General features: G+C 40.8%; 1 protein-coding gene across 1 annotated transcript in view; it reads left to right on the forward strand.

The window, feature by feature from the left end:
• The window catches only part of stt3b (STT3 oligosaccharyltransferase complex catalytic subunit B), a 66,229-nt gene that overhangs the window by 33,350 nt on the left and 8,144 nt on the right, over positions 1-24,735 (forward strand). The window contains exons 3-12 of the mRNA XM_077215004.1: positions 5,016-5,303; positions 6,059-6,124; positions 7,826-7,925; positions 12,308-12,406; positions 12,594-12,740; positions 14,108-14,156; positions 16,766-16,920; positions 18,546-18,757; positions 19,461-19,648; positions 19,741-19,912. Coding sequence (XP_077071119.1) covers positions 5,016-5,303; positions 6,059-6,124; positions 7,826-7,925; positions 12,308-12,406; positions 12,594-12,740; positions 14,108-14,156; positions 16,766-16,920; positions 18,546-18,757; positions 19,461-19,648; positions 19,741-19,912 — 1,476 coding nt within the window. The remainder of the gene's footprint in view (positions 1-5,015; positions 5,304-6,058; positions 6,125-7,825; positions 7,926-12,307; positions 12,407-12,593; positions 12,741-14,107; positions 14,157-16,765; positions 16,921-18,545; positions 18,758-19,460; positions 19,649-19,740; positions 19,913-24,735) is intronic.

Genomic DNA, 24,735 nt, shown 5'->3' on the forward strand with positions numbered 1-24,735 from the left:
GTGCTTGAATTATTAAAAATAGGGATGCACCGATACCGAGCTCATGTAAAAATGCTCCGATACCAACAACCGATAGGCCTCCCAGGCAGCGTGTGTATAGTAACACACAGCTGTGGTGCGCTCGCTGATCAGAGGAAACCGCGCAGTGGATTGAGCGCGCAGCGGCACAGACGCGCGAGCTGGTCGAGCGCATCCCTTTAAACAGAAGGAAGTTTTGAAGGAAATCAGTGGAAGGTTTGTAGTTCAGTCGGACGTCAATGGCAAAGACAATAAAACGAGGCATGTAGCTTATTATTAACGTTAACTGACGAGAGAGAGAGAGAGACAGAGAGAGAGAGAGAGAGAGAGAAGCAGTTCTGTTGAATGCTCTTGATTGCTCTTGATTGCTGATCGTTAACTCAGCACGTATTATTTGGATGAAAACTAAATCATATGATGTAAGTAAAGTAAAACATGAACTGTTACCTGATTTATGTATAACGATTGATTCCCTACATTATTACTGGACGTTTGCAGTCAAGAAGTTCCATGAACGCAAACATAAGCGCGCGCCCCGCAAACCAGCGAATACTGAACGTCTTGCACTTGTACGGACGAATGTCAGTTATATCTCAAGTGAAGTAGCTATGTTCAAATGCGTCCGTGCGTTCGGTCTTAAAGGGGCAGTTTAACAAACCCACTGCTGTTTAAATGTTAATTAAACAATGGACAACTAAATTACTCACAGTGCTCTTGACTAAATAGGCTACACTTTTCAACTTTACAAAAAGATCCATCTATATTTAATTTATCCAGTAATGAATATGCATTTTTTTCACATTTTATTACTTTATTCAAATTTCTGTACCTGTTAGATCTACCCGAAAAACTCTAAAAACACTGTTTATTTCATTTGTAGCCTTTCTTTGTTCTATCGTATTTATTTGTAAGTTGATTATTCGTTCTTATATTGTTGCTGACTGCTTACCTTTAATAATGTTTTAAATTCACATTAATTAGGCAGGAAGTTTTTGTTGAAGTATCAAAATTGGATTAAATAATTCATATTTCACTGACCCAATCCTCAGCACTGACCCTGCTGGAGCTGCTCTAGTGTAAATATGTTCTGTGCTATTCAATGAAAGATACAATATGATAGAGCAATAGAATGTACAGTAACTGAAGCTCATACAATATATTTTAGCAGGCTTAATTAAGCATGAAAATAATTGAAAGAAATATATGTTTGATGAACAAATGAAGCCAACTAATATGATTTATATTCTCTTGGTTTATCTACTAATACATTTAAAAATTACAAATGCAGTGGAAATTCAGGGATCGGTTACGGTATCGGTATCTCGTTCTGCAAAAAGTGTTATCTGTGCATCCCTAATTCAAAATATTGTGGTGTTTTTATGTTGAAAAAATAAAATTTTCACGCTAAATCAACACTGCAGCCCGTCTGAGAAACATCAGATACCTTATGTTTAATTTGAGTAAAAAAATAAAATGAAATAAATAAAAATAATAATAAAGACATTGTTTGATAAGTGCCGATTGAGGTCCTTGTAATCCAAAAAAGTAGTGCTTGAAAAGTCCTTGAAAGTCCTGAAATTTCATTTCACAGAGTCCGTACGAACCCTGCATGCCGCTTCAATTACTGATTATGATTGTTACGCCAGCTGGTGGCGACAAGTGACTGTTAATTTTTTTGGTCATTGAATCATTCATTCAAACCAATTTTTGAAAAATTCATTCAGATTCATTGAACATTTTAAATAGACCGCAGCAATTAACATTTTGTTAGAACCTCTAGTAAATTACATGCTATTTGTTTAGTTGTCTGGTCAGAATCATGGAAGAACCGTGATCTCCATTTGAAACCAAAATCGATCCAGAATCGTGCAGTAAAAGTGTTTCTTTTATTTTTCCTTTCCTTTTTCTTATGAGCCATGTTTGATGCCTTTGTAAAATATACTCAGATCTGAGTGGGTACTTTCTTCTCTATTTAAATCAATTCTTATTTAACACAAACTAGGCATGTGCCGGTATCAAATTTTCATGCTGCGATTAATTGATTGAGCTTTTATCACGGTATACGGTATTATCACGATATTTTAATTGCACAAGAGAAACAGACGGATTGGGGGTATCTAAAAAAAAACTTGCATCACAATGTGTAATTGTGATTGTCAAAACATTAATTTTATTTTTTAGTGACAACATTTTATAATGTTTACATGGTTACTGAGGCTACTGTTTGTATTATTGCTTAACACAATTTTCATGATTTCAATTAAATTCTTGGATTTAATTTCAATCTTGATTCAATATTGACTCATTTGGATAAATATTAGGTAGGCTACAGTAGATAGCCTGCATTTAAATGTTTCTCAAGAAAAAATATATCTCACATAATGCTGTAAACATACAGAGAGAAATTAAATATAATGCATACAATATAAATATAATAATAATAATATAAATATAAAAATGTAATATGCCGTAATTTTCATTATAATAACAATTATATAATGACAAGTAAACATATATTAAAATATTATAGTGCACATTTAGCAAAATACTCCTCTCTATAGCTATTTTCTTATAGTCAACTAACATTAAATGGATTTCCTGAGGTAAATGTAACGTTCTGTGACATAATTGTTCTCCTGCAGTGTTATTGACCTCTTTCCGTGGTTGAAAAACACTGATTGATCGAAAGTACGTACCTTTCGGTGGGTTGTACTGTATCTTTAATAAAAAGTAACAGAGGATCGGTTTACTTGATCTGAGGCGCGCGATCTGTCACGTCACATTTACAAGCACCAAAACAGTATTTATTGTCTGAATTTCGTTATAAAACCTGAGAGCTGATATTTTTTTCATATCAAAAGTAACCTGCTCTGTCTAGTCTGTCGGTGTCAGTGTCCTCTTTGCTCCGCGATTTTTCTCTGCGTGAGAAAATGGATGTGTGGCGCGAGACCGTGTGAAAGTGTCAAATGCGTGAGTCTCAAGCTGAATGCGTGAGAGTTGGCAGCCATGCGGGGGATAAATAGTCGGCAGCGTTCCTCCTTCCGCCGTGCTTCTTTTCCATGTGAGGATTGTTTACATTAGACTAGAGTGCGCACTGCATGCACACAGTGCTTATACATGTGATGTGGGTATTGTTTACATCAAAGTGCACATGTGTTTTGCGCAGCATATACGCATTGTTTTTTTAAGCGGTTGATGGAAAATAAGCTGATGCGCGTTCTAAAAATCTAAATTCGGATCTATTATTTTTCACGGTATTTCGAAGTCCCCGCGATAACAATATCGTGCATATTCATTACCGCGATTTATCGCATTACCGAATACCGGCACATGTCTAACACAAACAATTCATCATTTAAGCCTGATTTTAAGATCGATGCATGTGAATCAACTGGATTTTTAATCTATGCATCAAAATAACAAGTGATTTCTGCCATTCACACCCCACCACCAGACTATTTTGAAAACAAATCTATTATGCCTTTCACTTCATGATCCAGAATTATTTATATTTATATCATTTATTATTTATATTAATTATTTGTAGTTGAATGCTTGATGTCCACGTTGTTGCTGCATTCTTATGCCAAATGTTTGCATTCTATACAGTTGCTTGTGAGTCAAATTCTGCTCTGCAAATTGCAAGTTCTGTTTTGTCTGCATTTCGATGGTTCTTGTTAAACCCATAACCTCTATATGATAAAAATGCAGTTTAATGCATGCCAAAGGTTGTTTGTGTGCAAGGTCCTATGGAGAGACAGCCTCCGGATGATTTCTTCTTGAAAACAGCATCTTTCGTCCCTAAATATGGCCACCCCCTTTAACACTCCCTGTCAGTGAGAAGCGCAGTGCTGCTGAAGCTAATGAGCTGGCTGGAGAAAGTTTGGCTAACGTTTGACATCTGACAGCTCTGGTGTTGGAGCTGTAGGGGGGCTACAGGAGGCAGGGAACAGCATCTGTTGTTGTGTACAGTTCAAGCACTCGTTATACGGCCTTCAGAGCAGGTTGGTCTGTTCCCAGCACAGCCTGCAGACTCGCTTGTGAGATGAAAAAAGAGAGGGTGGGCTTGTGGAGGTAAAGAACAGGGTATTTCCTTTCTCGCTGCAGGTGGGCTGCTAAATTCAGCTTCAAAAGTGAAAATTGTAATTTACTTACCACCTTTGTTCCAAACCTGTATGACTTTCGATGGAACACAAAAAGATATTTTGAAGAATTGTTTTTATTCATACAATGAAAGAAAATGGGGTACAAAACAACATTGGAGACCATTGACTTTAATAGTATGGACTCCTAGACATTTCAAAAAAAAAAAAATTAAACTATCTCTTTAAAGGCGTCATTGGATGCATAATTCACTTTTATATGGTGTTTGCATATGTCTTTGCAGTGTGTGGACACAACCATCATACAACGAAAAAAATCCTTTCACTCCTTTTTTTTTTTTAATCCTCAGTCTAAACACGCAATCAGGCCGTTTGGATTTTCTGAGCACTATGATATCATAATGCTCATGCTCCGCCCACGACCACTGATGGACTGTCCCGTATTAGCATATTTCCGCCCTCAGCCATTCGACACCCCCATGGAATAGAGGGGTGGGGTGAGCAGTTGCTCATTATCATTTAAAGACATATGCACTGAAACAGGTCACTGTGAACAAAGCTGTTTGTGAGGAGGTAAAAAGGGTGTTCTTTTACACATACTTTGATTAAAATTCCTCAATGGTTATTACAAACTTTACATGAACACCCTAAAGAACTATACCAACTTGTGGAAAATGGGCATCCGATGACCCCTTTAAGATGATTCATTACAAGGCTCCTAAGGGTGTGCTTGGGCTAACCCTTTCATTATCTCTGTCTAAGGGCCAATTAAATATTTAGGAATGTTTACAGGCTTTCTTACAGATCTTGATTTCATTGATGAATTGCTGCAGGCAAACTACTTGTTAATCACTTTCGCATTCGATTGCAACTCTTATATCTCGTCTTTTGCAGGTGTATCCTGGTCTGATGGTGACAGCGGGCTTGATCCACTACATACTGAATCTGCTTCATGTGACTGTGCACATACGTGACGTTTGCGTGTTCCTTGCCCCCGTCTTCAGTGGCCTGACTGCCATCTCCACCTTCCTGTTGACGCGGGAGCTGTGGAACCAGGGTGCCGGGCTGCTGGCAGCGTGTTTCATCGCCATTGTACCCGGCTACATTTCACGCTCTGTGGCCGGCTCATTTGACAACGAGGGCATTGCCATTTTTGCCTTGCAGTTTACCTACTACCTATGGGTTAGTTGGATTAAAATGTAACAGTTTGTGTTTGTTTCTCTTTATTTATGTTTGTTTTTCCTCTTCTTCAAAACTATCAAGTTTAATGATGTGAAATGATGAATGATAATCATAAAAGTTGAAAATCTTAATCAGTTCACACGATCGGTCTGAATCATTTGTTCTTGAATCTGAATGTTAAAGTTCTCTGGTTGAATTCTTTTGACAGTTACATCGGATCTCAAGTTAACAGCTCACTGGAAGAGAAGATTATCAATGAATAACTTTAAATTTTAGCCTGTTCTTAACACAGTTGTCATATGACTCAGAATATAGAGCATGAATCATAAGGACTACTTTTATAATGTTTTAAGGTGCCCATTGAGAACTGTTCTAAAATGAATGAATATCCATTTCAGAAATTCTAGCGCTGTCCCACAACAGTCGAAATGATGAATTAACCTTGACAGACATTCATCACATTTTTTGTTAGCTGAACGACGAGACAGCTGGAACGGATGCAGTGGCAGTATACTTTGTCTCCTTTGGCGCTTTGATTTAAAAATAAAATATTTTGGCACCCATCCCTTCTCTCTGGAGCTTGTTGTCAGATGAGACTGAAAGGACTTTGCTATCAAGCTTGACTTAAACACTGAATTTCCTTGGTATCTTTCTTATCTCTGAGTGTTCCTCATCTTGCCTTTGTTTGAGGTGATGATATCAGACCCTTTGTTTGGGATTAGCAGAATTAACCAAAGTGTGTCCTTTCCACACAGGTGAAATCGGTGAAAACTGGCTCGGTTTTTTGGGCCATCGGCTGCTGCCTCTCTTACTTTTACATGGTGAGTTTTCATTGCACTTTTTACCTTCAGTTGGTGTACTGCATTTCCATTTCTGTTAATAATACTTGGTAATACTAAAGTAAAATACTCGGACAGCTTTTCCTGCCAATGCTTATAGGAAATTAAATGTATAACCGTTCAACAATTTGGTGTCTAAGATTTCTTTTTCTCTTATGCTCAACTGTATTTGTTGAAACATACAGTAAAAACAGTAATACTGTTAAATATTATTACAAATTAAATAACTGTTTTAATTGTAATGTTTTAAAATGTAATTTATTCCTGTAATGCAAAGCTGAACTTTCAGCATCATTACTCCAGTCTTCTGCGTAACATGATGCAAGTCATTTCTTGGTGTTATCAGATGAATCATAAACTTTGTTTTATGTAAGGTTCATGAAACGTAAAACTGTGCAATTGCTATAAAATAAGTCTGTTATGAATATCAGCCTTTTCTGAAACTTGAGATTCTTCCCCTGGAGGAAGGCAGCGCTCATTAATAATGGAAAGCCTACAGCCCTGCCCAGCCCCCAATCATCTCTGGCTTTCCAAATGTGTTTATAAACACAAATGACACCAGTGCAATCTGAGCCATCTGCTCCATCAAGACCTTGGGGTCCAGCACAGTCCGATACGGCCTAGAGACGCTACCGGGGGCATGAGTTGAGAGAGCCTCTCTTGAGCGGGACATTCCAAGTGACCTAGAAATGTGCAGAGGTTTCAAAGGCTGAGTGTGCTAATGGAGTTTTCTTGTAAATGTGATGTGTAATAGGGGTGAAAGTCAGCAGGGACCCGGACGATATGATATAACTTGGTCACGATACATTGTTTATTTACCTTTAGTGTGTAGTTTTTGAAAACTGGTATATTGTGTTGTATATCTTTTACTCGCTTGTTTCTCCTTCATTTGCATTACACCGTGACTACATCAGATGTGAGCGGCACGACGTAACAAAAGACAATAGAAACCATTGTAATCAGTGATTCCGTCTACTCTGGTTGCGGCACAAAACGATAAATCCCAGAATGGGTTCTATTTCTGACATACTCCAAGCGCTTGCGCTGCTACTGACATGGATTTGCAATGGTCGCTTTGTCGTGCCAGTGTAGACGGCCTCAAGATGTCGCGATGTGACCGTGGTTGTTCCCGGTGTAGACATGGTTTGACTTGGTGCTTTCAACAAGTATTTTCTAATCTTCTAATGATTTTAGATTTTGGTCGAAAAGACGAACACTGGTGTTCGCGTTCAGTTTTTGTCTTTTGTCAAATGTCATTTTTTAATAGTTTTGTATTTTATTATTTTAAATTTAATATTTTGTCAATGTCATTAATTTTAGTCAGTTTTTCCTCTGACTCTAAACTCTTAACACCGTGTCTACACCGGATGCTACAAGACAATAGAACCCATTATAATCAGTGACGCTGTCTACACTGGATGCAGCGCAACACGACAAATCCCTGACAGTAAACTGATGCCCCAACCTGCTTTAAGCGCTCGCACTACTTCTGACAAGGAAACGAATGGATTTGCAACAATCACCGTCTCATCCAGCGTTGACAGCCTCAAGCTTTTGCTTTTCGACAACTGTTGTTAAGAAAGACAATGTAATATTTTTGTCAATGTCATTCATACATTTTTCAGTCAGCAATATTTATTGCAATATTTGGAAGTGTGCAACACGACGTGTTTTGTATTGCAGGTGTCTGCATGGGGAGGATACGTCTTCATCATCAACCTGATTCCCCTCCATGTTTTCGTGCTGCTCCTTATGCAGCGCTTCAGCAGGAGGCTATACATCGGTGAGTCACCTGTGTTGTGTGTATGTTTGTGTGAGCGTCTCTGGTTCCTGTATGAAGTACACACTTCATCGCCCACACAATCACGCTGCGTGGTGCTTGTTCTCCCGCACAATAAAGAAGCGTGAACCAGCTTTTTCCTACTTGCTTTTTGATTTGGAAATGCAGAGTCTCTTGCGCAGTCGTGGTCGCGAAGTGTTCGTCTATCTTCACATTGACAGCAGCATTTAAAGTTGACGTTGATGTTTAATGACATTTTTTTCCACCCACTACTTTTTTTTTCTCTTTTTTTTTTTGCTGTTCAAAGGATACATGGATCTTTATGTTGCATTAAAAAAAAACTAGCATGAATAAGCTTGCCACTTCTGCTAATTGAAAAAAGACATCAGTTCTTTTTCTTCAAGAGCAAAGGGTATTTTTTGGAGTCCTTTTTTGTCTTTGACAGATTATGCCATTTTTTAAGTGGATGAATAATTAAAGGTGCAATGTTTTTGTGAGGCTACTGAGCGAGCACTTTGATAAAAGAATGAGGCTTTGTGCCACTGGGCTAATTTTGTTTAAATCTTTATTAGTCTCTCACACTCTGCGCAGCTGCCCTGTGCGAAATGCGCTACTGATGGATGTTGGGTATTAGCTCAGTTTGTCTCCGCTCTAGAAAGTTCTTGCACTTGCCGCAGGTCCCACTACACATTTGCCATGGCCCGACTCCACATGAGTATCACTGCCTCCTCTCCTAATAGATCATACTTATTAGATTAAGTAGCACTGCTCTCGGTTTATGGGGCCAGTGCTTGAACAAAGAACAGCAGTCATGTTCAGAGATGGATGGAGAATGGTTTAAAACCAGTGGGATCTGGTTATTACATTTCTGTTTCACCTTGTTGTCTCCTAGAGTGACGTTTTCTTTGCTATCTTTGCTCTCATGTCTGAACTGATTGGCTGGATGATACTTGACTTTCATGGGTTTCCAAAGTTGGTGTTCCAGGTTAATAATAACATCAAATCAAGATATTCAGAGTTTTTTTTTTTTGAGGCTCTCTCAAACTAAATTATCGTTCAAAAGTTTGGGGTTGGTAAGATAAAAACAGTTATATTAGGAAATATTATTAGAATTTAAAAGAACAAGACATTTTAATAAATTTTAAAATCTAATTTATTCCTGTGAAACAATGATACAGTTTTTGTAACATTATAAATGTCTGTACTGTAACTGTTTATCAAATTAATACATCCTTGCTTAAGTAGGTCTATCTATTTCTTAAAAAAAAAAAATGCTGACCTGAATTTTTGAACAGTAGTGTAGATATTGACAAGTAGATCTGATATACTCCAATTTTTTTTTGAGGTAGTCATTGGATAAAAATCTGAACCGTTTTTTCAGGACTTTAGAGACCCAGGACTTCAAGCTGATGTTATTGCACTGTTTTACATCTTAGATAAACCTGCATCAAATCATAGTTTTTATTTTTACCTGCTGTCTGACAGTCTCTTCCTGCCTAGTTAGGTGTCTAATTTGGCCAGAATAAGTTTTGATGTGGACCAGATTTTAGATGGATATTATCTATAGGCTCGGTGAGAATTTAGCCACTTTCCCCCTGCAGGAAGTAATGCACGTTTCAGAAACTTCAGAATAGTCAGACAACATGTCAGAATAGTTTTGAATGTGTATTGACGTCATCCAAAGAGATTGAGTTGTCAATGTTCCCCGCTCTTTCGATTTGCATGTCGCCTATCCATGTCTCATCTTAACACAAAACGCACAAAGTATCTAAAAGAGTGTCATCCATCATTGTCTTTGGTGTTGCTACTATTGTGTAATGCACAGAAACGACACAAAATAGATTACGTCACCACAGGGTTTCCTGTTATAGGTGCCAGTGCAAGAGGGAAAAGTCTCTTCTGGTCTGTAGTTCCACTTCCAGCGAGTCCCTGTTGTGGAGAACCAGAACTAGATGTTCAGAAAGTCCTGTTTAACTCTAGACCCTGAATATTTTGTCACTAGTTAAATCAACCCATTTACTCGCTGCTTTTCACCAACTCCTTTTCAGTTTTTTTTTTCTTTTTCTTTTTTTCTTTCACAAAACAGCCTGTCAGCTGTCCATGAATGAGGAAGTGTTAGTGTCTGGAGGGCTAGGTGTGTATTGTCTCATTAGAGCATCCTATTTTGGAGTGAACATGTTCAAGTTTGGCCCTTAATTGATGCTTCTCAAAGGCTGACAGCTCATACAGTCACTTTGTCACAAGCGGCTTCAGTTTCCTCTACTGCGCAGCTGTATCGCCATCTCATGTACCCACATTCATACCTTGACCTCTCTTCTGATAGGCTGTCAACACCTGTCTCTCAGGTAGGGGTCCACTTCACGGAGCTGTCAGTCAAGTATCGCACAGGTGACAGACTGTTTCGGTTGCCATTCTTCTAGGAATGTCTGCTCTCCATCTCTGGCGTGTCTGTTTTCTCACCGTTTTGTTTTTTTCCGTGCAGTATTTGTCACTTTGGATAATATGAAGGGACAGGTTGGAAACACAATGATAGCTGGTTTAGAAATGGAGGTATATTTGTATATTGTGCACTAAAATAGCGTATTTGTTGATTTTGTCTTAAATTCTAAGTGGCCTTTTCTTGGTAATGCAATGCAAGTAACCGCAATTACAAGACTGTATTGATAAAACAGGCCATTGCCCTGTGGTGACGTCAAAACGTAAGCTTGCATGTCAATTTGTTTATTATGTGAGTTGTGATGTTAAATAAAGCATTAAAAACCCCAGAGTATTTCAGAATGTCAGAAGGAAACTTGTACTCATTCTCCTCTCCTATTTGAAGTTTCTACAAATGTACCACTTGTCCTTTTGGCTGCACGAAATAAGGTATTTCTTGGTAAAAAAAAAAAGGTCTGATTTTGCGATTTATATTTCGCCTTCACTACCGTGAAACACTCGCTGTGGCTGGGCGTGCTTAAATCTGCTGTATAAGAACGATTTTCTGTCACGTATCACACATGCGCACTTCAATAAGCCAACAGAATGCAGGTTGAGGTGTTTACATACTGGGAGAAATCTGGGTGTCGATCAGTTTATTCTTATGCTGTTTATGACCTTACGGCGATAAAGGAAAACTGTTTAACGCGTTTACATGACCACACGCATAGTCTGCTTATAAAGCATTATTGGGTTAAGAACATATAAACACACTCAATGTAAATCCAGGACCATCATGAATGCATTAAGTAGCTTCACATCAGTTAGCAGTCATTCTTTGCAAATCTTGGTGGTGCTTTAAAGAGACCTTTTTCATTTATTTTCTTAGCAATTTGCAAATGAGGAAAAACACACAGGCAATTAATCATAAGGAACTAACAATATTATGTGCCTCAATGCAGGATTTGGAGCTTTTGCATCAGGAGAGTGCAAAGTGAATCTTTTTTTAAAACATGTTTATGAATTAAATATAACACTACTGTTCGAATGCTCAAAGCTGCATTTATTTTAACAAATACAGTAAAAACGGTAATATTGAAAACATTACTAATTGTTTTTGTTTTTTACATTTTAAAACAATGAAATCGAGTTTTATTCCTGTGATCAAAGCTCTATTTTCAGTACCAATAATCCAGTCTTCAGTGCCTCGTGATCCTTCAGAAATGATTCTAATATGCTGAGTTGCTTTGAATGGTAGTGTACATTACATTTATGCATTTAGCAGAAGTGACTTTCAGTCGAGGAATATAATCAATTGGTCACAGGGATGAGGATAGTTTACCCAAAAATTATAAAGCACTGTTATTTACTCTGCCTCAGGTTGTACTAGACCTGCATGACCTGTATATATGTGGAACAGAAAAGATATTGAAAGAGAATTGTGCTGGTCGCTCTTTTCCCTGCAGTTTTGGTAAATTAGGCATTTAAAAGAATGCAAAGGCACAATAAAAGCTGACTGATCCCCTATATATCCCCCCAAGTCTTCTATAGCCATATTATACCTTTATCTGAGGAACAGGCTAAGATTAAAGTCTTAACTTTTTCAAGTCTTCAGAAAACTGAAAACTTGAATATGGTCTATAAAAATTTATTTCCAAGTTATTTTTATGGTGCTTTTGTGTCGTTTTTTTAAAAATTTTTAAGCTTGACAGACTCACCATCAGTCACTGTTCGTTGTAATTATATGGAAGACTGGGGCATTTTCTTCAGAATTACTCCTTTTGTGTTCCACTGAAAAGAGTAAGTCCTACGGGGTTCAAATGTAAGTCAATATTGACAGAAATTTCATTTTTAGGTGACCCATCCTTTTAAGTGCTCCCATAAGAAAAGTCTTTTAGTGTGTTTTTGTTTTTGGAGACGCAATGACCATCTAGAGCTATTCTCACTTTCTTTGTTTCTTTTTATCTCAGCCTACAGCACCTTTTATATAGTGGGGTTGGTGCTGTCCATGCAGATCCCCTTCGTAGGCTTCCAGCCCATCAGGACGAGCGAGCACATGGCTGCTGCAGGTAAGACTGGTTTGCCTCCATTCTTCATTAACTGTTGCTCATTTACACTGATTTAAAAGCAGCACTCTCAACTCAAATCCATAAAGTCATGAGGGTAATCATTTACATCACATCCAATCAGCAGCAGTACTTCCTGACCATGTGTGAGAGTTGAGTAAATGGGCTAATGGGTCATTTGCGTTTGCAGGTGTATTTGCTTTACTTCAGGCTTACGCCTTTCTGCAGTATCTGAAGGACCGACTGACCAGGCAGGAGTTCCAGACACTGTTCTTTCTGGGCGTTTCTATGGCTGCAGGGGTGGTTTTCCTTACTGTTATCTACCTGACTTACACAGGTGAGTGCAAAAGGACAACAGCTGCATTTCTGATTTCAGATGATGGCAAACATCCTGAAATAGAAGAAATCATCTATTACATACAAACATGGGAAAAAAGAGAGCCTTACTCACTCAACCTGGTCTTTTAAAAACGTGTAATTCGGGAATATGAACTATTTATACTGTCTTTAAGATTCTTAATAATCTTAGTTGTATCTTGTAGTTGCAAGATTATTCTCACCAAAGCTGTGTTTATTTGATGAAAATACAGGAAAAAAAGTAATATTAGGAAATATATTGAAATAGAAAATTTACTTTAAATTATAACATGTTAAAATGTAATTTGTTTACCTGTGGCGCTAACTTTTTAGCAGCCATTACTCCAGTCTTCAGTGTCATATGATCATTCAGAAGTCTTTCTTATATGCTGCTTTGTTGCTCAAAGAATATTTCTTATTATTATCAATGTTAAAAACGTTGTATGATCAATTTTGTAAACTGATTATGATTAGGCCTATATAAATATTTGGTTACATGTTAAAAATGATGCCTGTTTTGATGGGTCTGGCACAGATTTATCCACTGACATATCTTACCCCAGTCTCTACTGAAAGGTCACAACTGTCACAGGAAGATTTGTTTTTTTTAATGCCCCACTATTTTGCAAGATTGTCAGTAAATAGATTGCACCATAATAAATTGTTTCCCTGCGTGACTGATAGCAGTTTTTTTCAGTGTAATATTTATAAAGGTCCAATGCCGTTTACTTGTCAAGTAGAGGACACAATGCTGATGGACTATGAAACACTTTTTTTTTCTTTTCTTTTTTCTTCAACATATCACCCATGATGGCATTGAGATGGCAAACTCTTTTATATTCCGTCCTTGTCTAAATCATCCAAACCAAACAGCTTTTAGTGAGGGGAGAAAAAAGAAAAACATCCACATCATCACATCCAATTCTCTGCCTTCTTACCTAAGAGAAGTCACCAATACAGTGTGACATCATGACCTCTGCCTCTTAACACCACACCTCTGCCGGCGTATATGCATATAAGTCAGGGTGATTTGCTTGTATTCCCGTCGTACCCGAGGCTTTCATTAATCTTTCTGCTGCAGGGCTTCGTCTGCAGAAGGCCTCTGAGATCTCATTAAGTACTTCCCTCCACTCGCCACACTGCTTTTCAAACCGAGCGCAGTCTCGCGGTGCAGATTAATTGAAAATGTTGCTGGCTATATGTGTGGTATTAAGGTTCACTGGACGTAGTCCAAGCTCATCAGCGCCTCAGAAGCTGCTTGAAAGTGCTCTTGAGTCAGTAATGGTCGGGTGGTTTTCGTGTGCCTGTTATCGTTTAATCACTCTGTTGTGTTCTTGTGCTTTTCAGGGTACATTGCTCCTTGGAGTGGGCGTTTTTACTCTCTCTGGGACACAGGGTAAGAATGCTGAATAGTTTACATTGCATAAACTTTTTTTTTTTTTGGTGCCCGGTCTCACGAGTGAGTTGCTAATAGCACATTAGCACACCCTGTTAAATGGCTTAACAACAAAAGAGCTGATTTTGTCACAGGCTCAAGCATGTAGCGTGATTTATATCTGTAAGCAGGTTCTTAGCTTGAATTATGTCTGAATAGCTGCATTCAGTTGATATTTAATCACACCACCAATGAAACCCCGCTGCTAGTGCACAAGCATGTGGTACTTTACAATAACGATTACAATTTGTCATAACAGCAATAAAATTTTTGGGAGGGATTAATAGAATTTAGTTTAATCTCACAAAGCTTAAAGACCCCCAGTGGTGAAAATCATGTTTTTAATGTTTATATGTCTATGTGGTGTTTCAAATATGCTTTAAGACAAAACCTTGTGCAAATTCATCAGTCAACACCATTGCAGAGTATTTTCTCCTTAAACCAGTATCAAAAACGCAGTTTGAAATCTAACTTATTCTCTTCTACATCACAAATATGTTGTTTAAATATGACCTGTTGGTAATCAAAGATGAGTTTTAAGGGATACAATTATTGACTACAGGAGGAGTTTGGTCTGCTAGTTCATGACCATGTCTCTTGATGTCTGTCTTTTCCCATTTTTTCCAATAATTCTCATTACTGTAATATCATGTTCTTTATTATTAAATGGGAATGTAATTTAGCATAAACAATTGTACAACAGCAACATGAATAAATGGTTATATGAAAAAGTTATATTATATACTTTAATATTACAGTACAATTTGATTGAGTTATTTGTATTGTAAAAATTAGATTTTGGAGGGGAAATCTGCTTAATTGTCCAGAAAATTGTCACAATGCAAACAATCTTATCGGTCATAAAACAAGGCTTGATATTTAAAAAATTATATTGATTTTGAAGCGAAATGGGACCCAAACAATTCCTCTGCAGATTTCATGAGACATTTACATTTAAAAACTTATTTTGCGTGAACTGCACATGATAATCTTTGTAGGCTGCACAACCGAAGAAGGTAAAATCCTGAACTGTTCAAGTAATTTGTTGCTGTTTTAGATATTTTATATCTGTAGATCAGTGTTTCTCAACCCTGCTTCTGAAGGACCCCCAACACTGCACATTTTCCTAATCAAAGACACCCGATTCAACTAATCAGCTCATTATCACATGAGGATATATGTGATAATGAGCTGATGAGTTGAATCAGGTGTGTTAGATTAGGGAGACAAAAAAAACGTGTTTTGGGGGTCAGCAGTGTTGGGGGTCCTTCAGGAGCAGGGTTGAGAAACATTGCTGTAGATCAAGATCTAAACGGTCACCTAAATGGTCAATGTCACATTTGCTCTCTTAGCTGCATGAAGAACTATTAATTTTAAAACTTATATATACACACACAGGAAGCTGACAAAGATGGAACATTCCCATCCCATTGCAATCAAGCTGTCACTGCAAGTGTTTGAGCTGTGCAGTTCAGTGCAAGCTCTCATGAAGCGTTCTAGTTTTGTCTCATCACTCACTTGCAGTGTATTTTGGGTGTTCCGACAAGTATGGTGAAAGTAGCTGCTGTGACAAAACTTTTCAGGACTTTCATTTGTGTATCACCACAAACAGAAGTGAAACAGATCATACAGCTGTGGACCAGCCTGCTTGAAACACTCAATAGGACAGGTTGTTGCTGCTTATAGGCCTGTATCGTAATCTTGATTATTTATTCAATTATTTTGGCAGCACTGCCGATATGGCAATGTTTGTACCTTTTTACTTTGCAGCTTCAAAACCCATTTGCTTTTTGCCGGCTGCTTTTTGTTCTTTGCCCTCAGTGAAACGTCGCCCATCATAAATTCATAAATGTGTAACTCCCTTAATGCACCAGCTCTGCAGCGAGAGCCACAGTCCTGTCAAGCTTTCGCTGTGCGCAGTCAGCCATCTACGTTTCAGTCAGCACCTATACGGAAGGTCAGGTCGCCAGATAATGATCACTAGAACACTGATAGTCACCAAAATTGAGCGCAGTAATGCAGCAAAATTGAGAGGAAGAACAGCAGCGCAACTCCACAACAAGCATACCCATTTTAACACGGACTGGGAGGTTTTTGCTAGCCCAAAAGTATTGACATGGTTTCACTTACTGGGTTCTGTTTCATTTCTTTTTATAATGCAAACTTTAGTCCTTAGAGCGTGAAACTTTTTGCTTGCTGTTGAAGATGCTTTACGCTGATCTAAAGGTGGCTTTATTCTTCAAAGAGCTGTTTTGATATGGATTTTGTGGACGCTTTGCTCTCGAAACCGACACAACCCAATGGAGCTCTTCTCTGAAACATTTCTGAGATGGGTTTTAAAGTCAATATGAAATTAAAATTGAATTTATGGTGTGTGACTGTCTTTTGTAATCTTTCTTTTTTGTTCTTCCCCTAAAACGACTTGTCTTTTTGTCTGACATCACATTGGTTGTGCGAGCTTAGTTCATGTTCACCAAGAGCCAAACAGCTATTTTGGTGTTAATCTGAGTTTCATTTGCAACATTTTTACATAGTGAGCTAACAAAGCCCTCCCTGCTTGTTATCCTCAGATATGCAAAGATCCACATCCCCATCATCGCATCGGTGTCAGAGCACCAGCCCACCACCTGGGTCTCCTTCTTCTTTGACCTGCACATCCTGGTCTGCACCTTCCCAGCAGGCCTCTGGTTCTGCATCAAGAACATCAATGATGAGCGAGTCTTTGGTGAGCATGTGTAATTTCCTTGCATTCACCAGATGATGTGCCTGTATTCATGTTGATTTGTATAGTGCTTTTCACATAGTTTCAAAGCAGCTTACAGAAAATGCATGTCTGTTACCTGCTCAACTCAGACTTCTTGGCTTTTGTTGTTGCTTTTTTATTTATTAGTATGTCTTGACAAATAAATAATTGTTACGTCAACGGTCAATCTATGTAATACATGTTTAATTTATTTAAAAAGAGTTAAAAATCTGCTAAGAGTCAAAACCAACACGTTGAACAATGACCCGGTGAATTATTTCTATTGAATTGGCGTTTATTCTCTTTAACATGCAGTGTTAAGTATTTCACTCAGTTCCCTGATCATTCCGATTCAATTTCAAATTTATTTCCACACCTGCGTTTTGTATTAGGTACGGTATGGCCTCTGATAGACCGCATGTTGAAGCCGCTCAGGCCGCCATTTTCTCCCTCTTCTCGGGAAGAAATGACAGTCAAAAAATCTGGTAATTGGGTTTTCCAGGAAGTGCGTGCACTCCCTGGACCTCTGCTTTTCATAAATACTACAGTGCTTTGTGCACGTTATTTTTTTTTCGACAGACATCGATGTCGTGATATTAAAATGATGTGGTTTTGAAAAAGTATTGTAAAGTAATAATTATTTGTTAGCCGGCAAGTATTCAGTGAAGTGTTTGATGCCCATGAGTGTGTAATGTCTGTTTTTTAGTTATAATATTCCAACTGACAGCCAACCTAAGTTTTTGATGGACATGCCAATCTGCATAAGGGGTGAACTGTTTGATTTTTGGGTAATTATTTTATTAACTTTTGAAAATTAAGTTTCGTTTATACCAGGAAAGGAGTGTTTGATGCACAAAGTTGGTTTTCTTGTCACCATTTTCTTGTCCCTATTGTAAATAATAATGAAAAATCACTTTTTAAAACTGTTCCATTATATTACCCTTTAGCATATTTTGACTCGCATATATATAATTATAAGATTTATATGAATAAAATGTATTTAACAAATATTTAATTTATATACATATATTAGTTAAAAAAAAATATCAATCCACACAAGCATTTCACAAATTTATTATTATTAAACTGTTTGGGGACTGTAATTTGGTTGACGTCTTTGGTTGATTTCTCCCACTAACTTTGGAATCATTTTAAGCCTTCGTTTATAAAAGTCCTCATAAAATGAGTCTCCATAAGTGCGACTAAACATTCTTGAGCTTATATCTCTCAGCAGGCTGTTTATTCTGAACAATATTAAGCTGTGGTGATTTGTATCCTGTTTGTAACTGAGAACACTCACTGCTATTTTGATGTCTGCTATTGAGCATTTAAATTTGTGGAGGCGCTTGGGAACAGAATGCATTGAATTAGTCTCAGTCCCCAGAAGAGTTTGTTATTTTTTAATGGCTGTCATGGAGTTACTGAAGTCTTTCACTAGAATAAACAAGGGAACTTGAACGGACGACATGCTGCTACATGTTTAAAGGCTCACTTCCGTGTTTTTCCATTTCTCTCTGGAGTTATCCAGTACAGAACTATTAACACTACACTGCAGTGCTACATTGTCTTCTGGAATCATAAATGATGTTTTCTCCATCGCCCCCTAGTGGCTCTATATGCCATCAGCGCAGTGTACTTTGCTGGTGTGATGGTGCGTCTGATGCTGACACTCACCCCAGTGGTGTGCATGCTGTCAGCCATCGCCTTCTCCAGTGTGTTTGAGCACTACCTGGGCGATGATATGAAGCGCGAGAACCCGCCGGCTGAGGACAGCAGTGATGAGGACGACAAGAGGAATCAGGGGAACCTCTATGATAAGGTGAATGCAGGGCCAAAGGTCAGGCCAAGGACCCCTTGGTGGATAAAATGTTGCAGTTTTAAAGCCTCCCTTACAAAAACGTGCAAATTTAAATTATATATAATAATAATAATAATAATAAATGATTATTATTATTATTGTCATTGTTCATGCATTTAAATAATATTTATAAAAATTATCATTGTCCTTTTTATGAGTATGAGTATTATTATACTATAATAAAGCATCATTATATATTTAATATAAATCTATAAAAAATTATAAATAATATAAAACTTTTAAATAAAATCAAATTGATGATTATTATAGCTATGATTACATTTACATTTAATTATTTAGTAGACGCGTTTGTCCAAAGCGACTTACGAAGGAGAATAGAAGCAGTTGAATCAACAAAAGAACAACAATGTTTATTATATATATATATAATGTTTATTACGATGTTTGTGATTATTCTTATGCCAATTAGTTTAAGAACTTTAACCATTTAATAACTAATATTTTAAATTGACTATCTATTATTAATATGATTATTATTATAACAACTGTAATTACTTTTAACTGTAAATCCACACCCCTGTTGAAGACAGTTTGTTGGTTTATGGAAATGCTTTGTTACTGAGAACAGAATGGTGATTGGTGGGTAGCTTGTTTGTTGCTCATCTGTATTTTGTCTGATTGTTGTGTCCATATGCATCTGCAGGCCGGCAAAGTCCGAAAGCATGTGTCGGAGCAGGACCGACCAGAAGAGGGTTTGGGCCCCAACATCAAAAGCATTGTTACCATGTTAATGCTTATGCTCTTGATGATGTTTGCGGTGCACTGCACGTGGGTCACCAGCAACGCCTACTCCAGTCCCAGTGTAGTGCTGGCATCATACAACCATGACGGGTAAGAGCACCTTCATGTGGCCTATTGTGTTATTTCTTGTTTAAAAGGAATATTGGAGTTTTTGATTTTTCCTCATTTATAATTACCTCCAGATCACGCAACATTCTGGACGATTTCCGTGAGGCGTATTACTGGCTCAGGCAGAATACAGATGAACACGCTAGAGTCATGTCCTGGTGGGACTACGGGTATCAGATAGCCGGTATGGCCAACCGCACCACGCTGGTTGACAACAACACGTGGAATAACAGCCACATAGCACTGGTGAGGACAGACATTACAATGGGGTCTGATTTGCTATCATTTAAGAATAAATGTAGACTTTTTCTAAAACAAGAAGAAATGAACTGCTTTTGATGTTATCAGTGCTTTGTCTCAGTAGTAGAGGTCGACCGATTCATCGGTTTGCCGATATATCGGTGCCGATAGTTGATTGGTGAAACGTACTCGGTTACTAACGTAACCTCGGTTCTCTCTAGAGAGGGAACGAGTACTGCGTAATATCTTACGCTATGGGGAAAACCTCTTTTCCACGAGATATTGAAGCCAAAAATTATCTTTTGATTAATGTAAAACGCTGTGCGGCAGCGTGCAGACGTAGGCAAGACGGCTCGCGCGCCTATTGGCTGCCCTGCGGCAACAGCAGCAAGCCTATCGAGAGAGGCCCTGCGTGACGTGACATCCAATGGGGGTGCTTCGCGCCCATTTCGTCGCGTCCCGCCAGAATAGGCGTGGCCTTGGCCTATAAATACGCTCGACAGGCTGATACAAACTGGTTTTCAACGCTGAAGCGAACCAGCGCTGTTGTATGCACGGCAAGATACGCAGTACTCGTTCCCTCTCTAGAGAGAACCGAGGTTACGTTAGTAACCGAGTACGTTCTCTTACGAGAGTATCTCTTGTACTGCGTAATATCTTACGCTATGGGGAACACAATGTAAGACGCCGTGCGTACTGGGATCCGACACCAAAGTCCCAAGGGCAGTAGCCCGGGGCTCATATAGTGCATAATCACCGTAGACTCACAGAGAGTCGGAGAAGAGAGGCTACCAGCATCATTCCCCACGAAATAGCATCCCATAGGAGCTAGTTATGTCAACAGTATATCCCGCAGACAGGGTGAACGCGTTCAGCCTGAACTGGGGAAAAATACGGGCTATTCAACACCCATGGAGCTGTTCCATCGATCAGTGAGCGATACTCAATCAAAACTCAGCATTCTGCGCCGGCGCAGCGGGACAGATAGTACTGAATTCTAGACCGACAGCAGCTTGGCCTGTAAGGCGGGAACTTCTAGGTTATAGAACCTTATAAATGTAGACGGCGAGGCCCAGCCCGCCGCCATACAGATATCATGCAAGGAAATCCCACTAGACCACGCCCACGAAGAGGCCACGCCTCTCGTGGAGTGCGCTCTGACACCCAAAGGACACTGCAGGCCCTTAGAAGTGTAAGCCAGCACTATGGCATCGACTATCCATCTGGATAGGCTCTGTTTTGATGCGGCCAGTCCCTTGGAGCGTCCGCCAAACAAAACAAAGAGCTGCTCGGTCTGCCTGAAGACAGACGAGCGGGACACATAAGCCCTCAGCGGCCTGACGGGGCAAAGGAGATTAGCATCCGCTTCCTCATTGTTCACCGGGAGGGCGCACAGGGAAATAACCTGGGCCCTGAACGGTGTGTTGAGGGATTTTGGCACGTACCCGTGCCTTGGTTTGAGTATGACTTTTGAGTCATTAGGCCCAAACTCAATACAGGACGCGCTTACTGAAAGCGCTTGCAAGTCCCCCACGCGCTTCATTGAAGCAAGAGCCACAAGAAATACCGTTTTGAAAGACAGGTGCTTCATGTCTGACAAATGGATTGGCTCGAATGGGGCACCTTTCAGGGCTTCCAGAACCGTAGAAAGGTCCCACATAGGGACTGAGGGAGGTCTGGAAGGATTCAGCCTCCGAGCTCCCCTGAGGAATCGCACGACGAGGTCGTACTTCCCCAGTGACTGGCCAGACGTCGGTTTTGCAAACGCCGCTATGGCCGCCACGTATACTTTGAGCGTGGACGGGGTTCTACCCTTATCCAGCAGCTCCTGAAGGAAGGAGAGCACTTCCGTAACCCCGCAGTCTACGGGTGAAAAGCCCTGAGCTTGACACCAGGTAGAGAACACTGACCATTTCGAGGAGTAGAGCCGTCTAGTAGACGAGGCCCTAGCCTGCGTGATCGTGTTTAACACTCCCTCCGGGAGGTTAGCGGGTACCCGTTGATGGCCCACACATGTAGGGACCATAACTCCGGGCGAGGATGCCAAATCGAGCCCTTTGCCTGAGAGAGGAGGTCTCTCCTCACCGGTATCGGCCACGGGGCAGTGCTGGCCAGCTGCATCAGGACTGGGAACCAGGTTTGGTTCGTCCATAGCGGAGCCACGAGCAGCACTGGGCATCCATTTTCCCTGATTCGTTCCAGCACTTGAGGCAGGAGCGAGACGGGGGGTAAAGCATAGAGGGGGCGTCGGGGCCATACGTGGGCCAGCGCGTCCCTGCTCTTGGAGAAAAAGTTCGGACAGTGAGCGTTTTCCTGGGACGCGAACAGGTCCACCTGCGCTCTGCCGAATGTCTCCCACAGCAGTTGGATCGTCTGCGGGTACAGCGACCATTCCCCTGCTTGGACATTGTTTCTGGACAGTCTGTCTGGTCCAAGATTCAGGTGACCAGGCACATGCGCTGCTTTCAGTGAAAGCAGGTTGTGCTGAGCCCAGCCCAGGGAAGCGTTTCGTCAGCCTGTAAAGGCTTCGGGACCTGACGCCGCCCTGGTGATTTATGTACGCCACCACTGACATGTTGTCCGACCGGACTAAGACGTGGCGGCCTTTTATCTGGGGACAAAAACGCCTTAGCGCGTTGTCTACTGCCAGCATTTCTAGACAGTTTTTATGTGTAGGAGCTTCTCCCGTTCTGACCACTGGCCAAAGAACGGTCTGCCCTCGAGCAGCGCTGCCCACCCCGAGGTGGAGGCGTCCGTGGACACCACCATCACACTCGAGGGAGTCCCCAGACTCACGCCTGACTGGTACCAGTCGGCTTTTTTCAAGGTTTCAGAGCCGAGACGCATTTCCTGTCGACCCTGAGGCGAAACAGACCAGCGGCCCAAGCCCCGGGCGGAACTCGTGCTTTCAGCCATAACTGCAGTGGGCGCATGCGAAGCAGGCCCAGCTGAAGTACTGAAGATGCTGAGGCCATGAGGCCCAGCATTTTCTGAAACCGTTTGAGCTGGACTATAGGGCCGCGGCGGAAGGATTTCACGGCGCGCTGAATGTTCAGTCCTTGCTCCGGCGACAGACGTGCTGTCATAGACAGCGAGTCCATCACTGTTCCCAGAAAGGAGATTTTCTGGCTGGGAGACAGCGAACTCTTCGCCCAATTGACTGTGAGACCCAAATTCTCGAGATGCTCGAGTAATGCGGTCTTGTGTTCTATGAGCTCTGATCGTGATCGAGCTAGAATCAACCAGTCGTCCAAGTAGTTCAAAATTCGCATGCCCTGAAGTCTCAGGGGTGCGAGAGCCGCGTCCATGCACTTCGTGAATATACGGGGTGCTGGAGACAGGCCGAACGGTAGGACTGTGTATTGATATGCCTGGCCCTCGAAGGCGAATCTCAAGAATCGCCTGTGACGTGACGCAATCTGTATTTGGAAATAGGCGTCTTTCAGATCTATTGACATGAACCAGTCTCCCTGGCGCACGTGCGCGAGGATTTTGCTGGTTGTCAGCATTTTGAACTTGCGTTTCAGAAGCGCTTTGTTCAATTGTCGCAGATCTAGAATGGGTCTGAGACCCCCGTCTTTTTTCGGTACCAGAAAATATCTGCTGTATACACCCCCTTCGCTCTGAGCCTGAGATAAAGGTTCTATGGCCCCTTTGCTCAGTAGTTTCGCTATTTCGGTTCGAAGTAGATGAGATACTTCATTGTCCACTGTGGTTTCGACACGCGCCGTGCAACGGCGGGGACGTCGAGCGAACTGTAGCGAATAGCCTCTCTTTATAGTGTTCAACACCGATTCTGATACCCCGGGAAGCATTGCCCATGCATTCGCGTGGATAGCTAGAGGCAGAATGATATCCGGGCTCTGGCCGCGGCACATCGGCGGCTGCAGAGCTTCGGTGTGCTGAGACATGAACACTGTGTTTAAAGTGCGCGAGGCGGGGGGCGCGCCGATCACGGCGGGCAGCCTGTTCGCACTCGCTTTCTCTATGACAAATTGTGGAGAGAGAACGAGCGGGACAAACCCCGTAGGGTTCAGCGTGTCTGTGAGTGAATGTGGGCGCGGGACAGCGGGCACATTTACTGCACTGAAAACACAGTCGGCTTGCGCTGACTGAATATGTGTTGGTTTCGTTTTTACAGAAACCGTGGGACACGAACTGTGTAGTGTTTGTGGGCACTGTGTCGTGGGCACATTCACTACGTTTGCACAATCGACATGAGTCGATTTTATTTGTGCTAGCCCTGAACTGTGGCGGGCTGTGTCTGTGTGTGGGAATGGGCACTGTGACGTGGGCATTCTTACAACACTCATAACACCATCGGCTATGGCCGGGACACCAGAAAATACACTCTTTATTGGATTTATCTGGGTCGCCGTAAAAATGGCGTTAATGTGCAGGCAAGCGGGCTGTGGTACCGGCTTGTTTACTGCGAAATACACTGGAACAGTCACATTGTTTGGAACTGAACGAGCGAGAGGTTTCGGTGGAGTCTGGCCGCGGCGAGACTTAAACACCGTGGGTCTTAGCTGACTGTATGTGTGTTGGTTTCGTTTTACAGAAAACGTGGCACATGCAGCGTATAGTGTTTGTGGGCACTGGGTTGTGGGCACATTCACTACATTTAATGCACAATTGACATGAGTCGATTTCATATGTGCGAGCCCTGCACTGTGGCGGGCTGTGTTTGTGTGTAGAAATGAACACTGGGCTGTGGGCATTTTCATTACACTCAAAACACCATCGGCTGTGGCCGGAATACCAGACAATACATTGCTTATATGATTTTTCTGGGTCGCCGTGGAAACAGCATTTGTGTGCAGGCAAGC

This window comes from Siphateles boraxobius, unplaced genomic scaffold, assembly GCF_051911475.1.
Source record: "Siphateles boraxobius isolate OS27281-9 unplaced genomic scaffold, OSU_SipBor_1 68, whole genome shotgun sequence".
NCBI lineage: Eukaryota > Metazoa > Chordata > Actinopteri > Cypriniformes > Leuciscidae > Siphateles > Siphateles boraxobius.